At 40.3% G+C, this 20,422-nt stretch overlaps 1 protein-coding gene across 1 annotated transcript in view; it reads left to right on the forward strand.

Annotated features, from left to right (window-relative positions):
* Positions 1–16,799, forward strand: part of si:dkey-192l18.9 (F-box/LRR-repeat protein 7) — a 28,535-nt gene extending 11,736 nt beyond the window's left edge. The window contains exons 3-4 of the mRNA XM_003439271.5: positions 12,985–13,602; positions 14,563–16,799. Of these exons, the coding sequence (XP_003439319.1) occupies positions 12,985–13,602; positions 14,563–15,299 (1,355 nt within the window). The 3' untranslated portion in view covers positions 15,300–16,799. The remainder of the gene's footprint in view (positions 1–12,984; positions 13,603–14,562) is intronic.
* The last annotated feature ends 3,623 nt before the right edge of the window (positions 16,800–20,422 follow it).

The following is a 20,422-nucleotide window of genomic DNA, read 5'->3' on the forward strand; positions in this document are numbered from 1 at the left end:
GACGGGTGAGTCTACCAAGGTCCACCAGACTGATTATCCAGTTTCTGACTAATCCTTAATGATTATAAAAAGACTAAAACTAACACTGAAAATCATAAAACTAAACTAAAACTAGAAAATCCTGTCTGGAAACAACCTGAAAATAAAATGAATTGAAAACAAAAAGTCAAAATGAAATAAAACATAAAAAATCTGCTATTTAAGATGCACTACTAGACTTTTCTCACAAAGAAACACTTAAACCTAAAGCTTTACTGTAAAAGGGAGGTTTGTATATGGACACCAATCCTGTGGCAAGTATGCCAGATAGATACATTGTGTCAGCACAATGACTCACTTCACACCTTTCTATCTTTAGGCTATATGTGTAATGCACTAGTCATATGCTCCAATGTAGCGTGTAAAGCAATACAAACTAATAATCCCCCTTTTTGTGGGTCGAATGCCGTGTCGAGGTCACATTCGCAGTCTAAACAGCTTCACTCCTGTCTCCAACAAGTTCATATTTTTGCTCTCCAAGGGGCAAAAGATCCCTCACACTTCATCTATAAACTAACTTTGCATACTGTTGGCCCAGTTCCTTGTGTTTACTCAGCCAGATATATAGTGGTTCCCTGTTGATTTTTGCCAGATCCTGCAGAGAGATGTCCATAAGTGTCGCTGACTTAGGGGCATTTTTACAACAAAGATGAAATTTAAGTTGCCTCCTTTTATTACTCTCTCAAACATCACATCTGTTTTTCAAAGCAAGATATTTGACTACTGTCTATTAAAGGAAATACTAATGCACAGAAATTCACCACCTCAACAAGTATCTGCACCTTTTCCACTGTCCTAAATTAGGACACAAAGCAGCTGCCTGCAGTTATTCAGGGACATTTTTAACAAGTCTATAGTGATTGCAATAAGAAATATCATTGGTTTGCATTTAATCCTCGTTGGAAATAGTTTAGTAAAGATAGACCAAAGTGAGGAACAGAATGCCAATGCTATTCTGCCCAGATTTTCTCCATCAGCTGTCTTCACTCCTCCCCCTTCCTTTCTACCGCTCCACAAGCCAGGAAATCTGAGCGAAAAAGCACAGAACAAGGCTCCAAAAGAAAAACAAGTGAAAGCAGTTTACTGAAGAAAGAGAAGAAGGAGGAGGAGGAGGAGGAGGGGGAAGTCAGTTCAGTGAGGAGATCTCTCCATCTCATAACTCTTCTCTGATTACGACTCGGTCTTCTCTTTCTCTGCTGAGAGGGAGGAAGTGCTGGCCCTTCTGTTTTGAATGTGCTTGCCATTTTCTTCAACAGGGGTCACGTTTTTCAGGTCTACTACAGGAGGACGTTTGACAGGAGTTGGGAAAGATGCCACCTGGAAGAAACACATGCTCGCTTCCTGTAAGATTCTGGCTCGCGAGCGATGTTTTCACTATGATCCACCTGGGTATTTGGGCTTTTATGTGGCAATATGACCGCGGTTGTGGAACAGCTGAACTGACACATTGGACTTCCCCTCCCTTCATTTCACTCTGTGGTTTGTTTCGTTACGTAAGCAGGGAAGCGTCAGTTGTGGCTGAAGCTCCAGCGTTACAAAAATGAGAGGAACATTGCTGTGGAGACTGTTCCACCCTCAGGGAGTCTTTCTTTTATTAATTGTGTTTTATGTAACTACGTAACATCACAAATGCAAAAACAACTAAACATCTTCTTTATCTGAAGCATTTGGGTCTAGAAATACACTTGTCACTGTCATAGGAGCAAACATATTAGCTCAGAACTTTGGCCTACATGATCTGTACAGCCTTAGGATTAAAACAGAGCAACTGATGAAAACTTTTTAATGGGAGACTGCTGAAAATATTGTACAAACTTATTGGAAGTTTGATACTACAAGGCCAGAAAATCGCTTTGCAAAGTCATTTTTCAGTGTTTGCACAAAAATTACATTTACCAGAAACATGCTAGCTAGTCCTAAACTCTTAGGACAGTGTTTACTGAGGTCACAGATAAATCTTTAGTGTACAACCACGGACTGTATAAAACATGGATGAAGCGTCCAAGTTGGAAAAATGAAGCTAATGTGCACTAAAATACCTTAAAACTGCATCTTTGACAGACACAAGATGGCATTAATTGTGGCTGCAAAAAGACTTGCAGTTCAGTAGAAGAGTATGAATTGACCCCCATAAAAACTTTCCTGTAGCTTTTCCTCATTTTGGGTCATGAATAATTAGGCCTGTCTTCTAGATCACTTAAACAAGGATTATCTGTCGTATGCTCATTGGCTAATTTGTCATTTGAAAAGTTTTTAGCGAATGAGTAAGCACTTTCACAGTCAGACCTGCCCCTCCACGTCACATCCATTTCTTTTTCAAACTGAGATGGCGACAGAAACTATAAAAAAAGCCTAGAAGTTGCCATTTTTGTGTAGCAATCGACGGTAAACTGTCACACAGAGAAGTAGTGTAGAGGTCATAGTATTCAGTACAAAAGATGTGCATATGTGGGCCATCAGGTGGGTATGACAAAGAAACACCTTTCATTCTGATTCAGGGAGTAATTGAAAGGAAAAAGAAAGGAAAACAAAGACTGTTAAAGCAGTAGTACTGGAGAGAGCCCTGCTGTTGACAGGTGTGTTAACTCAAGCTAATCATCTTCATGCTGTAGCTTCAGATTTAGCATATAGACAAAAGAGAGATGTTATTGCTATCATCCAGTACTGTTCCCAGAAGTATTTTGTGGTAAAATAAATTGTGTTTTTAGTATTTTTTTCTCCTTAAATGCACTTGTCAGCTTTTTCCATGAGTTGGGTATCCAGGACTTTGATGTGAAACAACCTCTTTCAGAAGTTCAACCAAGCCCTTTTTTGTCAGGAGTTTATAACCAAAGAGTCCAGGCACTTCCCTTGTTCTATTGCTTTAACCACATGACATCATTACATTTGCTCCTCATCACAACCAAATCAAACGTTTGGCCAAGCATTCACTTTTCCATTTCTGTCTGATGTGCTCTGTGTAGCCACGTTACCCTCCTCGGTCATATGACATGACTTACAGTCACTTTGCACTCTAACCCCACTCACACACTCTGCCAAAACGGAGAAACTGTCCAGAAAAGAGAAATCATGCACACGACTCCCCAAACTTGGTCACCCCAACCTTGACATCCCGATTTAACGACCCTTAAAAAATAAAAATGACATCATCTTGAATTTCATTTATTTGCCAAAAGCCAGATCGGCTTTGAATTGGGCCAAATCACTTGTGGACTGCAGACTTTCATCTGCATTCTGGAAAATTTGCGCTGTGACGAACGGGCAAACACAAGAGCTAATTTTTGAAGAAGTGAGTTCGCGTTCGAATCTGGCTGTAGAATATCTGAGCGTCTGCTGTCCTCCTCAGCTGAGGATTTATAAAGTGACGAGAGCAGGGTATGGAAACGTTTGAGGGGCTTTAATAGGTGGAAAAACTCCCTTGAGGAAATTAGTCGCATTGTGGGGAAAAACGTGTTATAGTTCTTGGCATATGTACTTGCCAAATCTGTTGCAGCAAAATCTTCAAAAAAAAAAAAAAAAGAGAGAAAAATGCAAAGAAAGAATCTCAAGACTGAGTGAGTGTGAGAATAGCTGCCGTCCAGAAGCAGAGGTGGGTTGGGGGTTGTGCCGAGTGAAGAAGTCTATTTCCTGTCCGAGTGTGCACATTGTGAAGGAACCAGCAGCCCTATTGTCTTTCAGGTTGCGCAGTGACGTAGGACCTTCCTGTAGTGAAGGCTTTGCTGATAGCCCAGCCACCACACTGTACAGTAATATCAACTTCCATGTATTCAATAAAATCTGAGACAGACCCAGATGTTTTTCATCCGAGCAGTCCTCTCTCTCAGTTGGATGTTTCCTTTCTAAAAGAAAAAAAACTAGAGCACATGACCCTTTAGTGCTGATAAATCAATAGCATTTTTTTTTCAGTCAAATCTCTGCTGCCTGGTTGTTTTTTATTAGCTGATACTTCTTCTTGGTGTGTTACTCCTCTTAAATTAATTTGGATTTGATTTCCCGACTTATGGGTAGAAAATGAGCTTCTTTTTATTCCCTCACACTTCTGGCAGGGAGGAGCTCAGTGAAAGCTTACAGAGCAGGAGCATGTCACACGGCTAATGTCACTGAGGTAATACATTGGTCTGTTCTGCCAGATGCGGCAGTAATAATCCTGCGAGCCCCAGAAAGGGTCTTAGCAGAGCTTCACGGCACTGCAAGATCCTGAGTAGAATCCCTATAGCTTTAGTTTATGACCAGACTGCGTCAAAGTCTGGATTGACCCTGTCCGTGCACTTGTCTTTGTCTCTGGTAAAGTCTGCAGGCTCTTTTGCCAATTTATCTTCCCTCTTTCCTTCCCCACTGCTCCTGCTTTCTTTTTTGGAAGCCTTCAGCTGATTTCCTCAAGTCTGTTTTTGTGTGCTACTTTAAAGAAAAATATTAATCAGGATTTTGCTATTAAGTCGACCTCACTCCAAATAGCCAGCTGCGCCTCTTCATCATCCAGGCACGGTGTCTTTTCAGTGATCATTCCGATTGATTTACATTAAACTTCTGGTATCAAAGCACAGTCCAGATGTGCTTTAGAAGTGAAGCTGAGCTGACGTTAATGAGATCCTGCTGCGGCACTGCCATGGATCAGCACAGATTTGGGTATTTGTGGCAAATGATTTCAGCCAAGTATGCCTTGCTGTGGCTATATGTGCATTCAAAATGCATGAGTTTCTCTTTCATTTCATTACTGTGCAGTTGTTCTTTGTCCAGGGTAAAGACCAGATGTTCCACTGTTCTCTGATTTCTTAAACTAAATTGAATCTTCCACCATCTGCACTTGCAGTGACTTCAAGAGAACTTTAACAGCTGCATGGTATTTGTTCTGCTAATGATAGGCTTGCAATGATACAGAGATATAAAACACGACACCACTGGTTAACTCGTAAAGCTGCAACTGGAAGTTACAGGAAAGTTTATTCTTGCAAGTTGCAAGTAAACTTTCTGAAGAGATCCTTCTGAAGAGATCCACATTTTCTAGAGACCTTCTGCTGTTTCAGATGGACCTTATTAGAGGAAAGTTTTCCTTGTTGTCATAGCGAAGAATATTTTGACATGTGAGCTCAGTAGCTGTTATAATTTTCTCCATAACACTTTTAGGACTTCTCATCCATGTTGGCTTATGCATAAAGCTCATTCTTGACCTCTTTGAAAGGAAGATTACAAAACAATTCCATCTTATGGTCCACTAATGAGTGTGTTGAAAGCTCCAGGCTGGCTTCAAGCTAGCAAGGGAACTATAAGCTGTGATTGTTTTGTCAGAATACTGTTTCTGAGTTTAGAATTTGTGTCCAGATAAATGTTACTTTTAGGAGACGGGTAAGTTGATTCTGAAAGTGTGTCTTTTACCTAAGGATTGAAGGACTTAGGGTCAATATTATACTCTCCAGTCTTGACTGTGTACAGTACTTATCTCACAGATGTTTATTATTTTAAATTTGCTTTGTCTTTATTACATTATTCTTCAAACTTTATATACTTCATATGTTTATACTATAGTTTTAATACTGATATTGATACAGAGGGTTGATATGTTAGACACAGTAAATACACAGGTTTCATAAACACTGGTTATGTGTACAGTCCTTAACAAATTTATTAGACTTTCACTCAGAGTAAGGTTTATGACATAGCTGTTCTAAATTAAGTATTGGTAATTACCAAAATCATTTTTTATGTTTCTCTAATGGTTAATCTCTGCATAGGCGCTTTAATCAAAATCATATTTTTAATACTAAAATTTCATTATTATTGTTACCCATGAATTTTAAGATTTACTGTTTTATAAAAAAGCTGAAAAAATATTAGATGCTAAATTGCAGTTATTTAGTAGGACTCCTCAAAAGTTAGTGGTTGAATGTTTGATCTTAATGTCTAACCTGTATTTATGACAGGTGTGCTGTTTAGCATTTGCTAAGCCCTTCATGAGTCCTTACTAAGATATTATGGAAGTACAATCTTATCACAACAAGTCGTGGTTTAGTTATTTACACTCTGCCTGAGTTTGCTTGGATCAGCTGGTTGTTGTGTTTGTTGTGTTCCAAAGGCATAGGGCCAATCTGCTCTTTAAATCTGCCGCTGCTTCAGGTCCCAAAGTCAAACGAACACTGCGGCATCACTGAGAGTTAAAAACTGTCTAAATTCTTTCATCTTTAATAAAATGATCAGTGTGGCTGCTCTACCAGGTGTAACAATTAAGTTTAACATCCAGGCATCCATGAAAACAGAATTTTTGAAATTTAACGGAGTTAGAAGTTTCCACTTAAATATAATATACCATGTTCTGACTGAGGGATTTCTGAAAAAAAATAAAACATACAGCTCTGCTATCACTTTCGACATAAATGAAGACAGAAAACTAAACAGCAATGACATTTGTAGGGTTACTGAAATTGGGCTAGCTGGTATATAATGGTGTGCTACGTGGTGGCTAGCTACACAGCTATGGTTAGCACATTATAAACACATTAGCACAGTAAAGCTAAAGCCATTCGGTAAAAGTTAACGCGAGGGTGTTTCCAATGGTTAGGGACAAATCCAGTCGCATGACAGGATGCTGTAAATGGACCAAACTTCAGTCAGGAGAACAACTGAGATAATCCATCCACAATACGAGGTTAGTCATTAATATACTGCTGCATTGGCTGTAGTTACATCGTAAGGTTTTAAGAACTGAGCTTTAAAATGAACAGTGGTAATAAAAACCGAGAGAGGCCGACAGTGATCACTGACTGCTTTTAGGGGCTTGTTCAGATTAAACAGAACAAGATACAAAACATTAAACATGTTAAAAATACAATAACCTTAGAGTAGTTTGGACCCGGAAGCAGGGTTGATACGTCATCACTTAAAGACCGGATAGGAAAGTGGCAGAGTGTCCTCTGGTGGACAGACTATGCAATATCAACACTCATGGTTGAAGGGTGTCTTTTTTTACTTGTAAAGTTTTCTTTTTTCATTACTTTCATTTCTTTTTAAGTTTTCATTTATCTGCCATTTTTAAATTGATCTCGATATATCAGCAAACAGTTAATATATCGACCCCATCGGGCTCTGACTTTCAATGTTTTCATTCCACAAGTTTTTGTATAGCAAGTTCCACCTGGTGGGCTTTCAAACTATGAGCTTGACTGACCATTCAAGTGCTTTCATGTTGTTTCTTTTATTTGTGTTTGTATTCGAAAACCCCTAACATTTGAAAGTATGGAGAATATGTGTTGCAAATGCATTGCATGAACTGCATGAATCACGCAGAAGACAAGAACTACAAAGGGATCTTGTGATACTTTGTAATTCAAATACCAGATGCATGTGAAAAATGTTTAGAAGAAAATGAAGGAAAATATCAGAAATGAGATCATTCGTGTCTTCAGTGATACCCGGATAAACAAGATCCTCACTCAGCTGAAAAACATAGACAACTGTAACACCTGGATTTCCTTAAAGTAATCCAGATGCTAGCTATCCAGAATCATGCACAGTTAAGCAACTGCGAAGCTGACTTCACTTAACTTTTCCCACCAGCTGTTTGAAACTGTGTCTCAGATTAAAGGGGTTGGGTGTAGCCTGGACTTGGAGTGCTCTTCTGATCAGTGACACATGTAATTATGCAATTTGGAAGTTGCTCCTTAGCCAGTGGCAGATGAGTTGCATGCTGAATCCATCGCATTAGCTAGGATTTGGACAATAAAGCAGCGCCTCATTCATCCATCAAAACTAATGACTCACAAAATGTGTCTATGTAATGCCTGCACACAGCTTCATGGAAAATCTGATTTTCTCCTGGATGCTGTGATGTTGGCATCGCAAGACTTGCACATATACATATTTTTTTCATATCTCAAGATTTACTGCAGTATCAGGATATTTTCCATTCCCATTATTAAGTGAAACTTCACTATTTTTGAAGATAGTTAAACATATTTTCACATCTATAGAGTTTTGTGCTGCATGGTGTGTGGTTGCAGCCAAATTATGCAAAAAAATAACAGTCACTAGGTATTTATTGTGGGAATGTTGTACAGCACTACTATTCTTGAGACATATTTGGACAGCTGTGTGAAATTCAAAATAGATGAAGTGTTTGTAACGACGTCAGACCATTAAATCCTTTGCATTAAGCTAAAAAATGAATTGTTATTGGAGAACTCTATTGGCCGAGAAAAGGTACAAGTCCTCAAGAGAATAGTCCTGCATATTTTAATCATAGATGGACCACCCACAAGAATGTGATGCATTATAACCAAAATGAGGTTGACTCTATCCCACAAGAATTAAAAACAAAAAAAACCCAAAACCCAACATGTGAAAAGTTTTGATGCATTCCCTTCATTTGGCCAGGATTTGAATGAGAATTTTAAAGCACACAAGAGGCAGTTTAAAAAGCAGAATTCGGGGACATGTTCCCCAGAGGATGAATCTGTGGATGTCATCAGAAGTGAGATGGGAAGCAGACTGAGCAGAAGCTCTGGTATACACATCTGAAATACGACTGTAAGGACGGTGTCACTGCCCAGCTGCCTGTCCCAGCGCACAAATCCACATGGCAGACAGGATGCTGTCTATTTGTCATGTACTGCACATGCTGACACACAGTGCAGAAGCAGATGATTGACTTACCCATTCATTTTAACCAACATAGTTCAGTTCACATGACTGGGAGTGTAAATATAGATTGTAGATTGCAGACAGTGTTAACATGGAAATCACCTATTTGTCAATAGTCTGTTGAAGTACAACAATCCTACAAGCCACCACCTCACCACTTTGCAAGTTTATTTTTGACCAAAATATTGTCCCAGATCCTGCAGATAGCTGTGAGCCTGTCTGTGACGTATTGGGTGTTGTATGACTGTTGGTATTATTTTGACCTTTTGATAATTCTGCTCAGTAATCTCCATAATGTGAATTACTAATAAATTAGGTCCTGATATTGATCTTACAGACATACTGGGCTTTCTTAAATAAACTCAGTTACTCAGAGTTTGTCTTGGACCAGTAGTTTCAAATTTTGAAATATGAGACTCCACCTCAGTAGTAGACGAACCCTTTAGAAAATAGTTAATGAATGTTTGGGGGTTAGAAGCTATGAGTCTATAACCACACACTGCTAATTCATGAGCTCCTACAAAAGGGCTCCTAGAAAAGTTCTTGAAGAGGAAAAGGGGACGTTGGTGCTCTTCTTATTGGGCCCAATGTTTGTAAAGAGAATTAATTCAACGATTTGATTAACATCAAATGGAGCTTTTGTAAGACAACCAGTCACCACATATCTTAGGAAATTAGCTCCACGGTGTTGTCTAAATACTGGCAACCTCTTCAGGGTGTAACCTCTCACCCACTAAGAGCTGAGATAGGATCAGGATGGATGGATGGATGAATGTTGAGACAGCTGGAATTTGCTTACAGAAGAAATAGTGCCGAATTCTATGCACTTGCGTCCTCTGCTCTGTCATTAATTACAAATTTTTGGGCATTCAGGAGGTTCGTAAGTTTGGATGTTTATAGCCTAGAAACAGTACAAACCATTAATCAGCTGCATCAAAGCAGATAAACTTCAGGTAAAATGTCTGAACTTCTGAAAAAATGTTTAAAAAAACATTTCGTTGGAATAAAAATGGGATATTAGCAAGATAAGATATACTCTCTTTATCCCACTGCTGGGAAATTTCTACATCGAAAAAAGCCTACATTCAATATTTTACCCTCCTTTAGACGCTTTAGACCAAAGCGCTTCATTTTCATGAGGTAAGCTCATCAAAGAGTCTCCCAAAAAGCTCTAATGTTGATGGAAGCATAAATCAGAGCTGGCTTGACACCTGAACAAATCGTAAACAACTGGCTTATGTTTGACTACTCAGTAGCTTTTGCTTACTCTACCCTAAACAGGAAAAAGCATGGATGAAGGCAGGAACATTTGAACAGCCCAGGAAGCTATAAGTGGATTTCTGCAGTTAAACGGCAAGACAAAAAGTTGCCAGTAAAGTTTTTGCTCGTCTTGTTACAGTAACAACCTTTGTCCAAAACTGAGACATCGTCTTTTAAACAAATAATTGGGAAGCAATTTTTGTGACACAATTCATTCTAGCTTGCTTTTTTCACCATATACTGTTACTTTTTAGGTCAATCAGATTAGTACTAATGGTTGGACAGCTGTGGGTGACATCATGCTAGTAACTTCTTGGAATGTTTTTAGTGATGACTATCAATCCACCTAAAATCCTCAAGATTGTAAAGAATAGATTGGAGGGTTGACTGAAGAGATGCAGACTGCATCAGAGGAGAGCACTCAGTGTCCCAGTGCGACAGTTCGACCCCGGGAATCAGATTCAGCGCCCTGGCTGACAAAGGATTCTGTCGTCTCACGCTAGAGTGATGGGATCCAGCCTCGTCTTCTCACAGCTGCATCTTCAGACACGGCAGCAATCAGCGCACATCTGTCAGGGCCTCAGTGTTTACACAGGGCTAACCATATATTGTCAGACCAGGCACCAAACTCCTCATCTGCTTTGCTTTGAAGCCGCAGAGTTAATCTGATGAAGAGGAACTGTGTGTGCTGCCCAAACGCCTGGCAGATAAATGTGACACACTTTTTTCCAAAAACATCCCAAAACCTGATAATGGGATCCATGGAAACGCCTCTTCACTGATGATAAAAGCTTGTGTAGTACTGTAACTGTGGACTCCAAGTTTCTCGACCAGTTTTTCCAACTTTTTATCTGTTTATTCTTATTCTGTTTATTCTGATAATAGCTACCAAATGTAATGTGCAGTACATCACTTCCCTCTAATCAAGCAAGGGTGATGGTCAGGTTTCATATACAATACTAATGATATTCCTTTTCTTTACATATGAAGGTATAATGACTGCCATTAGTGCTACTGGAACTGTATCAAGTGTTATTTGGCTTTGGGAGACTCTGCAAAAGCATGAAGATGTCATTGCTGTAAGTTAGAGAGTTTGGGGAACAAAACAGAAGGCCATGTGTTAGAAAAACAAAGGAAGAAACGTCTGGCTTGTACCAGATATCATTGGGAAAAACTGAAAACTCTACGTCCAGATGAACAGAATCAACCTTTTGGGATTTACTTACCTGGATGATTGAGCATGCATCAAGACATCATGGGTTTTGCAAAAATATATCTTGAATGCACTCTTTAAACCAGGACTAGTAGATTTTGAGACCTTAAAACATCAATCTACATCATAATCTGGTTACAGTAGAATTATTAAGTCTCAAGAAGAGATTGTGAGGCAGCGTTGGGATCGTTACTCAAGAAAAGTGAAGTACATATTACTCGTTATTGTAATGCAGTACATCACGTAATTACTCACCAGAGAAAGTTATTTGTTACACTGTTACTTTCTCATTAGTGCATAAAATGATACTTCAAATGCACCCTTACATATTTACCAGTTAACACCATAAACCTGTAGTCTGCTGAACCACACACTGATACAAATCCTTTTCATAATGAAGACACACATATTATTGTTCTCTTACTTTTCACATATGACCACAAAGCCGACAACAAGACAAAGATAAAAACCGGCCAAGAGAGAGACCCCACTATCTCTCCTCAGTCATGGTGCTTAAGGAAAGTGAACTAGTAAAAATGGAGGCCTCAGTACTTTGGTTACTTGCTGAAGATCAAGCTTTTGCTGCTTTAAAAGGCTTTAAAAGCACGCTTGTCTTTTTTGTGAAATAAAGATAAAAATAATGTCCATATCACCAAGCCTCAGAAGCTGTATCGCTTTATCACTCTACAATTTTCCTCCTCTCACCCACTTAAATCAGATAATTGTAGCGCAAGTGCACACACAAGAAAAAAACACACAGATAACAGAAGGGTTTTAGCATAAGTAACGACATAATTGTAACTGCAATGTTACATTACTGTGTTACTGAAAAATATCATGAAGCGTTACACAAATGAGAAAACACCGAAGATATCAGGTGTCTCCCACAAATTTCAGATAAGAAGACTGGAAATCGTTGGAAACACGTCATTATCACAGACAGAAAAACCCGAAAACACTGAATACAAATCATGCTTTTTTTCTCTTTTGTCAAATTTTATTTTGCATTTTATATTTATTTACTTTTTTACATCTTTTTTGATACCTAAGCGCCTTCTCTAACATTCACACGAACACTCGGGGTTCAGCATCTGGCCCAAAAATACTTGGACATGCAGACTGGAGTAGCCAGGGATCAAACCACTGACCTCTTGATTGGTAAATGAGCCGCTCTACCTCCTGAGAACATAACAGCCACACCAACAAAGCAGGAACAACCAGTTAATGAGTCATTCATTAGTAATGTTCTAACTCAATAATTCCTTACCCGTCTAGAAGATAATGACTTCCAGAAATTGTGAGTCATTAGGTTGCGATTATTTCATAATTATCTGTAAATCAATAGGACTCCCCACTTTCTGCATGAGTCATTCCTGATTAATTGCAAAAGTTGAACGTCACAAAACAGTAACTTCTCATTTCTTTGACATTAGCTACACTTTTTGTGTTGTCCTATGTGGGGAAGGATACTATGCAGTTACTTTGTAGTTACACATTACTTACCAGTGCCTTCAATTTGTGTCTCCTAAGTGTAATTCATTATTTTTATTAACTTTACTTGAACAATTATCTACTGTAATGTCCTGGATTGAGATTATAAAGGGAGCAGACTGATTAACTTAACTCCAGTTTGTTGTTGACTCTTTCAATTAACTATACAATTATTTGTGTTCCTTATTGTAAGGCGGTATCGCAAAGGGGAAATCCCTTTATGGTTGGTTCACCTAACAGCTCAAATATTAGCTTAAACAGTTAAAAGATTCATTTAAAAGTAAAACTTAAAAAAAAACCCAGAAGAATTATTCTGTCTCATTTTGTTTTGTTTTATTGTTTTTATTCAGGTTTAGATTCCAGCACAAGAACACTGAGCACCCCGAGCCCGGGACTGATTCTGCCTTCCAAGTCCTCCTCCCTCTCCTCACCCGCTCTCTCCAGCAACGGCCACGAGACCAACTCCTCGTCCTCGTCTTCTGCCCCCGCTGAGACGGTCGCTGTGATCCACCCTCAGCCCGGCACTCACACTCGCTCCAGACAGTCGAAAACCCACCACTACGCCCCCATCGATCTCCTCCCTGACCACACCCTCCTGCAGATCTTCTCCCACCTTTCAACCAACCAGCTGTGCCGCTGCGCACGCGTTTGCCGCCGCTGGTACAACCTGGCTTGGGACCCCAGGCTGTGGAGCACTATCCAGCTAACAGGAGAGCTGCTTCATGCCGACCGTGCCATCAGAGTCCTCACCCACCGGCTGTGCCAAGACACCCCGAACATTTGTCTGACCCTGGAGACGGTGGTTGTCAATGGCTGCAAGAGGCTCACTGACCGGGGGCTGCACGTGGTGGCCCAGTGCTGCCCTGAGCTACGCCGCCTGGAGGTTGCCGGCTGTTATAACATCTCTAATGAGGCTGTGTTTGAAGTGGTATCCCGCTGTCCCAACCTGGAACACCTAAACCTCTCAGGTAAAAAGAAACAGACTAGTCATATTGAGTAAAAAGCAAATAAACCCATCTGACTTTAATTAGAATCTTTGGGCAAGCTCTAAGTCTTAAGGAGTGGCCACTACTTGACATCATGCACATGTGTGGATTTGCCTCAAAGAACTTCTCCTTTCAGTCCTTTTTCAGTGATTTCTTGTAAAGCTGGTAGAATCATTAGAGGAGCAGGACAAGCTCTGCCAACCTTAAGTCCCCATGTGGGAGAAGAAAGGCTTTCTTTAGCTGAAAGCAGAGCTTACCTCAACATGGGTAAGAGGAGCGGTCTGCTGCTTTCATTAAGGAAGTGACACAAATAACATTGACTGGGGCAGAGCGAGGTCTGCAGCAGGAAGGAAGCTCTTTGTAGTAAAAGAAAAAATAAGCCCTTTTCAAAGTGTTAAAGACACCAGGCTTTGATTGGATTTGCTTTTTTGGTCTCTAAAAACTGACCGCACTTGTGTTTTCTTTGTCTCCGCTCACATTTTCATTCTTCTGCTTGATTGGCTGTAATTTAACACAGCAGGTTTTACTCTGGCGCCCTCAAGTGGCGACTCAGTTAACATCAGCTTTTAAGAGTGAGTGTTGGGCTACTGTACTGCCTCCCTCTGTCATTGTAGGCTTCTAATGCAGTCTTCTTTTTGAGGGATTGGATTGTGTACAAAAATAGCCTTGAAAGTACAGCAAATGGTAATACGAGGCCTGATAAGAGAATTTAATTTGCTTATAATCTCTTTCTTGCTGTCCCACAATAAGAGATAAGAACTTTTAAAGTCATTTTTACATAGATAGAGAGACAATGCTTCTTTTCTTACTCTTGAATTGCATTATAACATAAAACCTATGTACATACATACATGTGAGTACTGCATCAACACCTGTTCTTTCAACTTCAACAGTGAGACTGTCTTTAATGGAAAAAATCACCTCTGCTTCTTTTCCCTCCAGGCTGCTCCAAGGTGACATGTATCAGCCTAACCCAAGAGGCCTCACTCCAGCTGTCTCCTTTGCACGGCCAGCAGATCTCCATCCACTACCTGGACATGACCGATTGCTTTTCCCTCGAGGACGAGGGCTTGCGAACTATCGCCTCCCACTGCCCTCGCCTGACTCATCTGTATTTGCGGCGATGCACCAGACTAACAGACGAAGCCTTGCGCCATTTGGCTCTCCACTGCCCTTCAGTAAGGGAGCTGAGCCTCAGTGACTGCCGCTTGGTGGGGGATTTCGGCCTCCGGGAAGTCGCCCGCCTAGAGGGTTGCCTGCGCTACTTGAGCGTGGCTCACTGTACCCGCATTACAGATGTAGGCATGCGCTATGTGGCTCGCTACTGCCCGAGACTGCGCTACTTGAATGCGAGGGGCTGCGAGGGGCTCACGGATCACGGCCTGAGTCACTTGGCCAGGAGCTGCCCCAGACTCAAGTCTCTGGATGTCGGTAAATGCCCGCTGGTGTCGGACAGCGGGCTGGAGCAGCTAGCCATGTACTGCCAAGGCCTGAGGCGAGTCAGTCTCAGAGCCTGCGAAAGTGTAACAGGCAGAGGACTCAAAGCTCTGGCGGCCAACTGCTGCGAGCTGCAGCTGCTCAACGTGCAGGACTGCGAGGTGTCACCGGAGGCTCTGCGGTTCGTCAGACGCCACTGTCGGCGCTGCGTCATCGAGCACACGAACCCCGCTTTCTACTGAGAGGGGGAGTTCTTGGACTGGTCTCTTGACAAGTGGATGTTCTAATATTCCTGCTATGGTGTTGGCAGAGTTCAGCGGCTGATGTGTCAGAGCTAGTTGAAAACCGGCGTGCAATACTGGCCAGAATTTGTCTTTTTAAATTCGCTTGGTGGCTGTTAGTGCTATCCTTTGAAATACTTCCACAGAATGTATTTAACATATTTATCTATACAAAAAGGCAGAAAAGTACAGTATTACTCCCCCCAACATCACAGTTTGCAATGTAATAACATGCTACAACACTGAGCACTGGGTACAGCTGTGTTACCATTTAAAAGTATTGTAATATCTATTTTATTTTAAGTCATTGTCACCTTTAGGCCCTGAAACATAATCATTGTAATAATTTCTACAGCTATTCTTGAACAGCAAGTATCTCTTGATCCTAAACCACTGAGAATGTAGCAGCAGCTAAGCAGATCTGGTGATTTAGACTATAGTCAGTTTCACTTTCGTTGTGTTGTGTGCATACGCACTTTATGCATTTGCGCTGACAATCACTTCAACTGAGCTCAAACTCTTATATCTAGCATTTTGCCACATGCATTTGTGTTAGTTAAATGTCACGAGTAAAGCAAACCGTGTTTCCAAAAAGGCCGGGATACAATAAAATGTAAATAAAATGCAAATCATAGAAAGTATGTTTAATTGTGCAAGGACGACATTCAGTTTAATCACAGAGCCATGCTGTAATATGTGCAGGATGTGGTTTGGGCCTCTCTTGAATATCATTACTGATGCCTTCACAGAAAGCTTAAGTCGCAGATCCCACATGGATTCCAGCTCCTTTTAAACTTTGCTGGATGGTTCCTCAGTTCTTTAGCCCAGAGAAAATATTCAGAAATCTGGCATGTTGGCTGTTATGTAATCTCCATAATGAAATCCTCCAGTTCTTTGCATTTTTTATGTTCCTTACTGCTGTTGTTAAACAGTTCAAGTAGATCTCTATCTAGTCTTTTTTACGAGTGGTTATAAACACTCTTTGCTTCTGAAAGACTCTCCAAGATGCTCTTTTGCTAATGAACCTAATTGGCTGTGTGCATGCGGTCAAAAATAAATAAATAAGAGGAGTGGACAGGTTCTGGATGCAGAGGCAGGCAGGTAAGTAACATCCGGAGCACACAGAACATGTGGAAACATGAGGGACGGTAACCATCTATGTAGGAAGCAAGAGGAGTCCAGAAACCATGAACTGCAAGGAGCATTAACGTTTAAACACAGACAGGAGGAACCATGTTGTCTTTGCACCAGTCTAACTGCAATGTGGAGTTTAAATGTGTAGCAAATCAATGCACAATGTTTTTGTTTACATTTTACAAAAGTAGTTCCGGCTTTTTTATGGAAAGCATGTTTGTTCCTGAGAGGGGCTATTGCTGAAAAATAGGAATGGGATCAGTGTTGAAAATAAACAAGAACACATTGCTGCTATAACTGTGCCAATAAATTTCATGTAAAAATCCACTCCCTCCCGGCCTGCGCATGTTTATGAGTCATTAAGGTGACTGAGAATATCTGAGAATGCCATATATGGGCGTGTAACGTGCCATTCCCCTTTAAGACTTAAAAGAAACAGCATGCATGCTATTTTAATTCAACTGAATAAACCAAACCTGTCTATAACCTGTAACCTGTTAGGAATATCCAGTCAACGTCTTGTTCACACAAATATCTAAAATCTAATCTGTTGTTGCCGACTGTGGCCATCCCTTTATGATCATAGTGCAACCACAGTGCAACTGAGAAAAGCTGGTTTTCTTATGCTTTTAAGAGAGCTCTGAAGCTGCTGTTGTTTGTGTGTGAGGACATTGCAGCGCAGTGAGAGTGAAAAGCAGCAGATGGAGGAGAATTTGCACATCCTGTTCGTCTGTCCACTTGTGGGGGCCTTGTGTTCTAAACACTTGAGGGGGAAAGATCTCACAAAAATTCCTGTAATGGAATGTGAACATGTTCTCTGGCTCTTGTAGGAGAGCTTATTTGCCTCAAATCAGTTACAGCAATGAGTTGTATAAAACTAGATCCAGACAGGGGTTAATTGGCTTTATCTTTGGGTTCAATGCAGTGTAGTTTCTAATGAGTCAAATTACAGCATGTTGTTGAGTGTGGCTGGTTGTTACTGTTTGAGTTTATGAGAATCCAAAGCAGTGATATTTCAGGCATCAAAAGCCTTTTGCAAGCAATTTTATTCTTATCTAAGTTTTACATGTAATTCAGGTATGTATCCGATTTACTGCAAATAAGCTGCCAGACAAGAGCCAGAGAACATACTTCCACTCAAGTTAAAACCTTCATCCCCCCCCCCCACCACCACCAGAAAAAAATAGATCCTTTTTTGCTGTAGTTCCTGCTTTCTAAAAACTTTTCCAGCATTTTGAGGGCTCCGTACAGCTGTTGTTACAGATGAACAGCCAGCTCTTTCTGTGGTTTCTGGCAGTCCAGCAGAGAAGCATCATTTGTTGAGTGATGACCTTTAGCAAGTGGAAGTCTAGGGCTTGGGCGAACTTGCTGCCAAACCTTTTTTTTCATGCCTCAGTGAGACATTACCTAAACAAAGCCCAGAAATTCAAGATGAACTTGCTACATATGAAAAATCTTTCCGCCAGCATAGGCTGTGCTTTTTTCTCACTGCCAGATGTAAATTATCATCATTTAAATGAAGTAATAAAACGTGAGAAGCATCCTGCAGCTTTCTTAAAGTTTCTACTTGAAAGCTTTGCAGAGGATAGGATATCTAGTAGAAAACATTTAGGGAACCGTTCATGTTTAGTATCCTTCCACAGAATTGCCCTCTGATTAATGTGTACAGATACAGTCAGAGACAGACTTCCAGTTAGTGAATATGTAAACATGTAACATAATGGAGAAATTACTAAAATAAGGTAATCGTGTTCTGCTGGCTCCTAGGTCGGCTTAGTCATATTTCCTCATTATTTAGGGAACTGAGAATTGTGAGGCAGAGTGAGCTATTGTTTGTTGCGCTGGTTACCACTAGAGGTCAGTAGAGGTATGCTGATTTTCAGTGCTGAGCCGTCATTCGCTTGATACTTATGACCAATATTAAGTGACTTAAAAAAATAACTATTTTTAACACGAGTATTTTTTATTATGGTCTCTTGAATCAGATGGTTTTCAATCATTGGTTTGCTGGAGGCATCAGTGTGTCTTTGACTCGTAAGTAAATTAAATGGTCTGCTTTAAATTTGATTTAGGTTTCCAAATACAGAATCTTTTTCAGATGTCTTTCAAACCGGGCAAGTTCCGGCTGCAAGTTGGTTTCTACAAAGCAGTCTGCTACACCAGCACTAACATATGCAATGCAACTATAAGTGGAATCAGTTTCCTCACAGAAGGCTTCATATTCAGTTTTCCTCATACAGATGACTTTGACTGAATGACTGCAGAAAGGACACAGGAAGCTCTGAGGATCGTAAGAGTAATTGCAAAGGCAAGTCGTTGGCGTCTTGCTGCTCTTCCATCTTTGTGCTGTGACACTGAAAACTTAGTTACTGTAGGTCTGTCACTGAAGCTGCCCAGTTTAAATTGTAATGAGAAATACACAAATTTTGCTTGGCAGGCCTCAGAAAAAAATCAGTTTTGATTCCTGAAATTTAACAACTGAGCTTTTCAACATATCGGTGCAATATGGGGAAAAATCACATTTCCTTTATCTGATTCAATAATGCAAATAGGTAAGGTTACCTGTTAAGAGGGGAATGCAGAATGTCAATGATTTAGTTGCTCGTCTTGCTCAACATCCATCACGACTGGCAAGTTGTTACCTGTAAAACTAGGAATGTGACTTTTATCTTGAGCACAGTTTGGATGAATTAAGTGGTTGTTTCACTGAAATCTTACTAATACTGTAGAAGGAGGGGCGATTCTTGTAAATTGCAGACAGATGCAGGGAGGTCCCGCCCTAGAACAAACTAATCGTCCATCAGCCTGATGAGCTGAAAACATTAAGATCCTTGTATTATAAGTGCTTCACAGTTACATATGTGTACTATATTCTGCTATATATTCAACTTTATACTTCACCAAACAGCTACAGTCAAAGGACTTTTGCATATATCAGTGGCCACTTTATTAGTTACACCTGTTTAACTGCCCATTAAAGCAAATATCTAATCAGTCAATATCATGGCAGCAAGTCAGCGCCAGAATGAAGAAAGACGGTTTAAGTGACTTTGAACGTGGCATGGTTGTTGGTGCCAGATGGGCTGGTGTAACTGCTCATCTATTCATATCTACTGGGATTTTCCCACACAGCCGTCTTTGGGGTTTACAGGGAATGGTCTGAAAAAGAGAAGATATCCAGTAAGCAGCAAATCTCAGGGTAAAAAAATATCTCTTTGATGTCAGAGGTCAAAGGTGAATTGCCAGACTGCTTTGGGCTGATAGGAAGGCAACGGTAACTCAAATAAGCAGAAGACCACACTGGGTGCTGTCAGCTCTCAGCTAAGAACAGGAAACTGAGGCTGCCCACACAGGCTCACCAGAACTGCACATTAGAAGACTGGAAAAAACATTGCCTGATCTGATGAGTCTTGATTTCTGCTGTGACACTGGGTGGATAACACACCATGTCACATATCTCATATTCACCTCAAACTGGTGTCTTTAACATGAAAATGAGCTCACTGCAGTGCGCAGGAGCGTGTAACCGAAATCCTTAAAAAGTCCAGTGGAGTGTGTGTTAAAGTTGAGTGTGCATTACCTAAATTAGACAATCTGATCTGTCTGATCTTGTGAAAAAGTGATTTCAGTGAATGAAGTATTCTCTTTGTGGCGTGACGTGTGTAAACTGTACGAACATGTTAAAACACAAACACAGTATAGTTGTTTATTTTCATGACAAATAAATAAGAAACAGACAAAAATGTGCAAAAAAACTTTTCCAAACATATATAAATACTCTGCTCAACATAAATGTATATATATATTTATATATATATTATATATATTAACTTCCTTTCTCTTACAGGCTTGATTCTCGTTGTTGTAAAAGCACCTGCATACGACCGACATAACATAGTGTAATATAAGTCAGAAAAACACCAGCCTTTATAATGACAGCATAGCTCGAG

The sequence above is a fragment of the Oreochromis niloticus genome, linkage group LG9 (genome assembly GCF_001858045.2).
Source record: "Oreochromis niloticus isolate F11D_XX linkage group LG9, O_niloticus_UMD_NMBU, whole genome shotgun sequence".
Taxonomy (NCBI): domain Eukaryota; kingdom Metazoa; phylum Chordata; class Actinopteri; order Cichliformes; family Cichlidae; genus Oreochromis; species Oreochromis niloticus.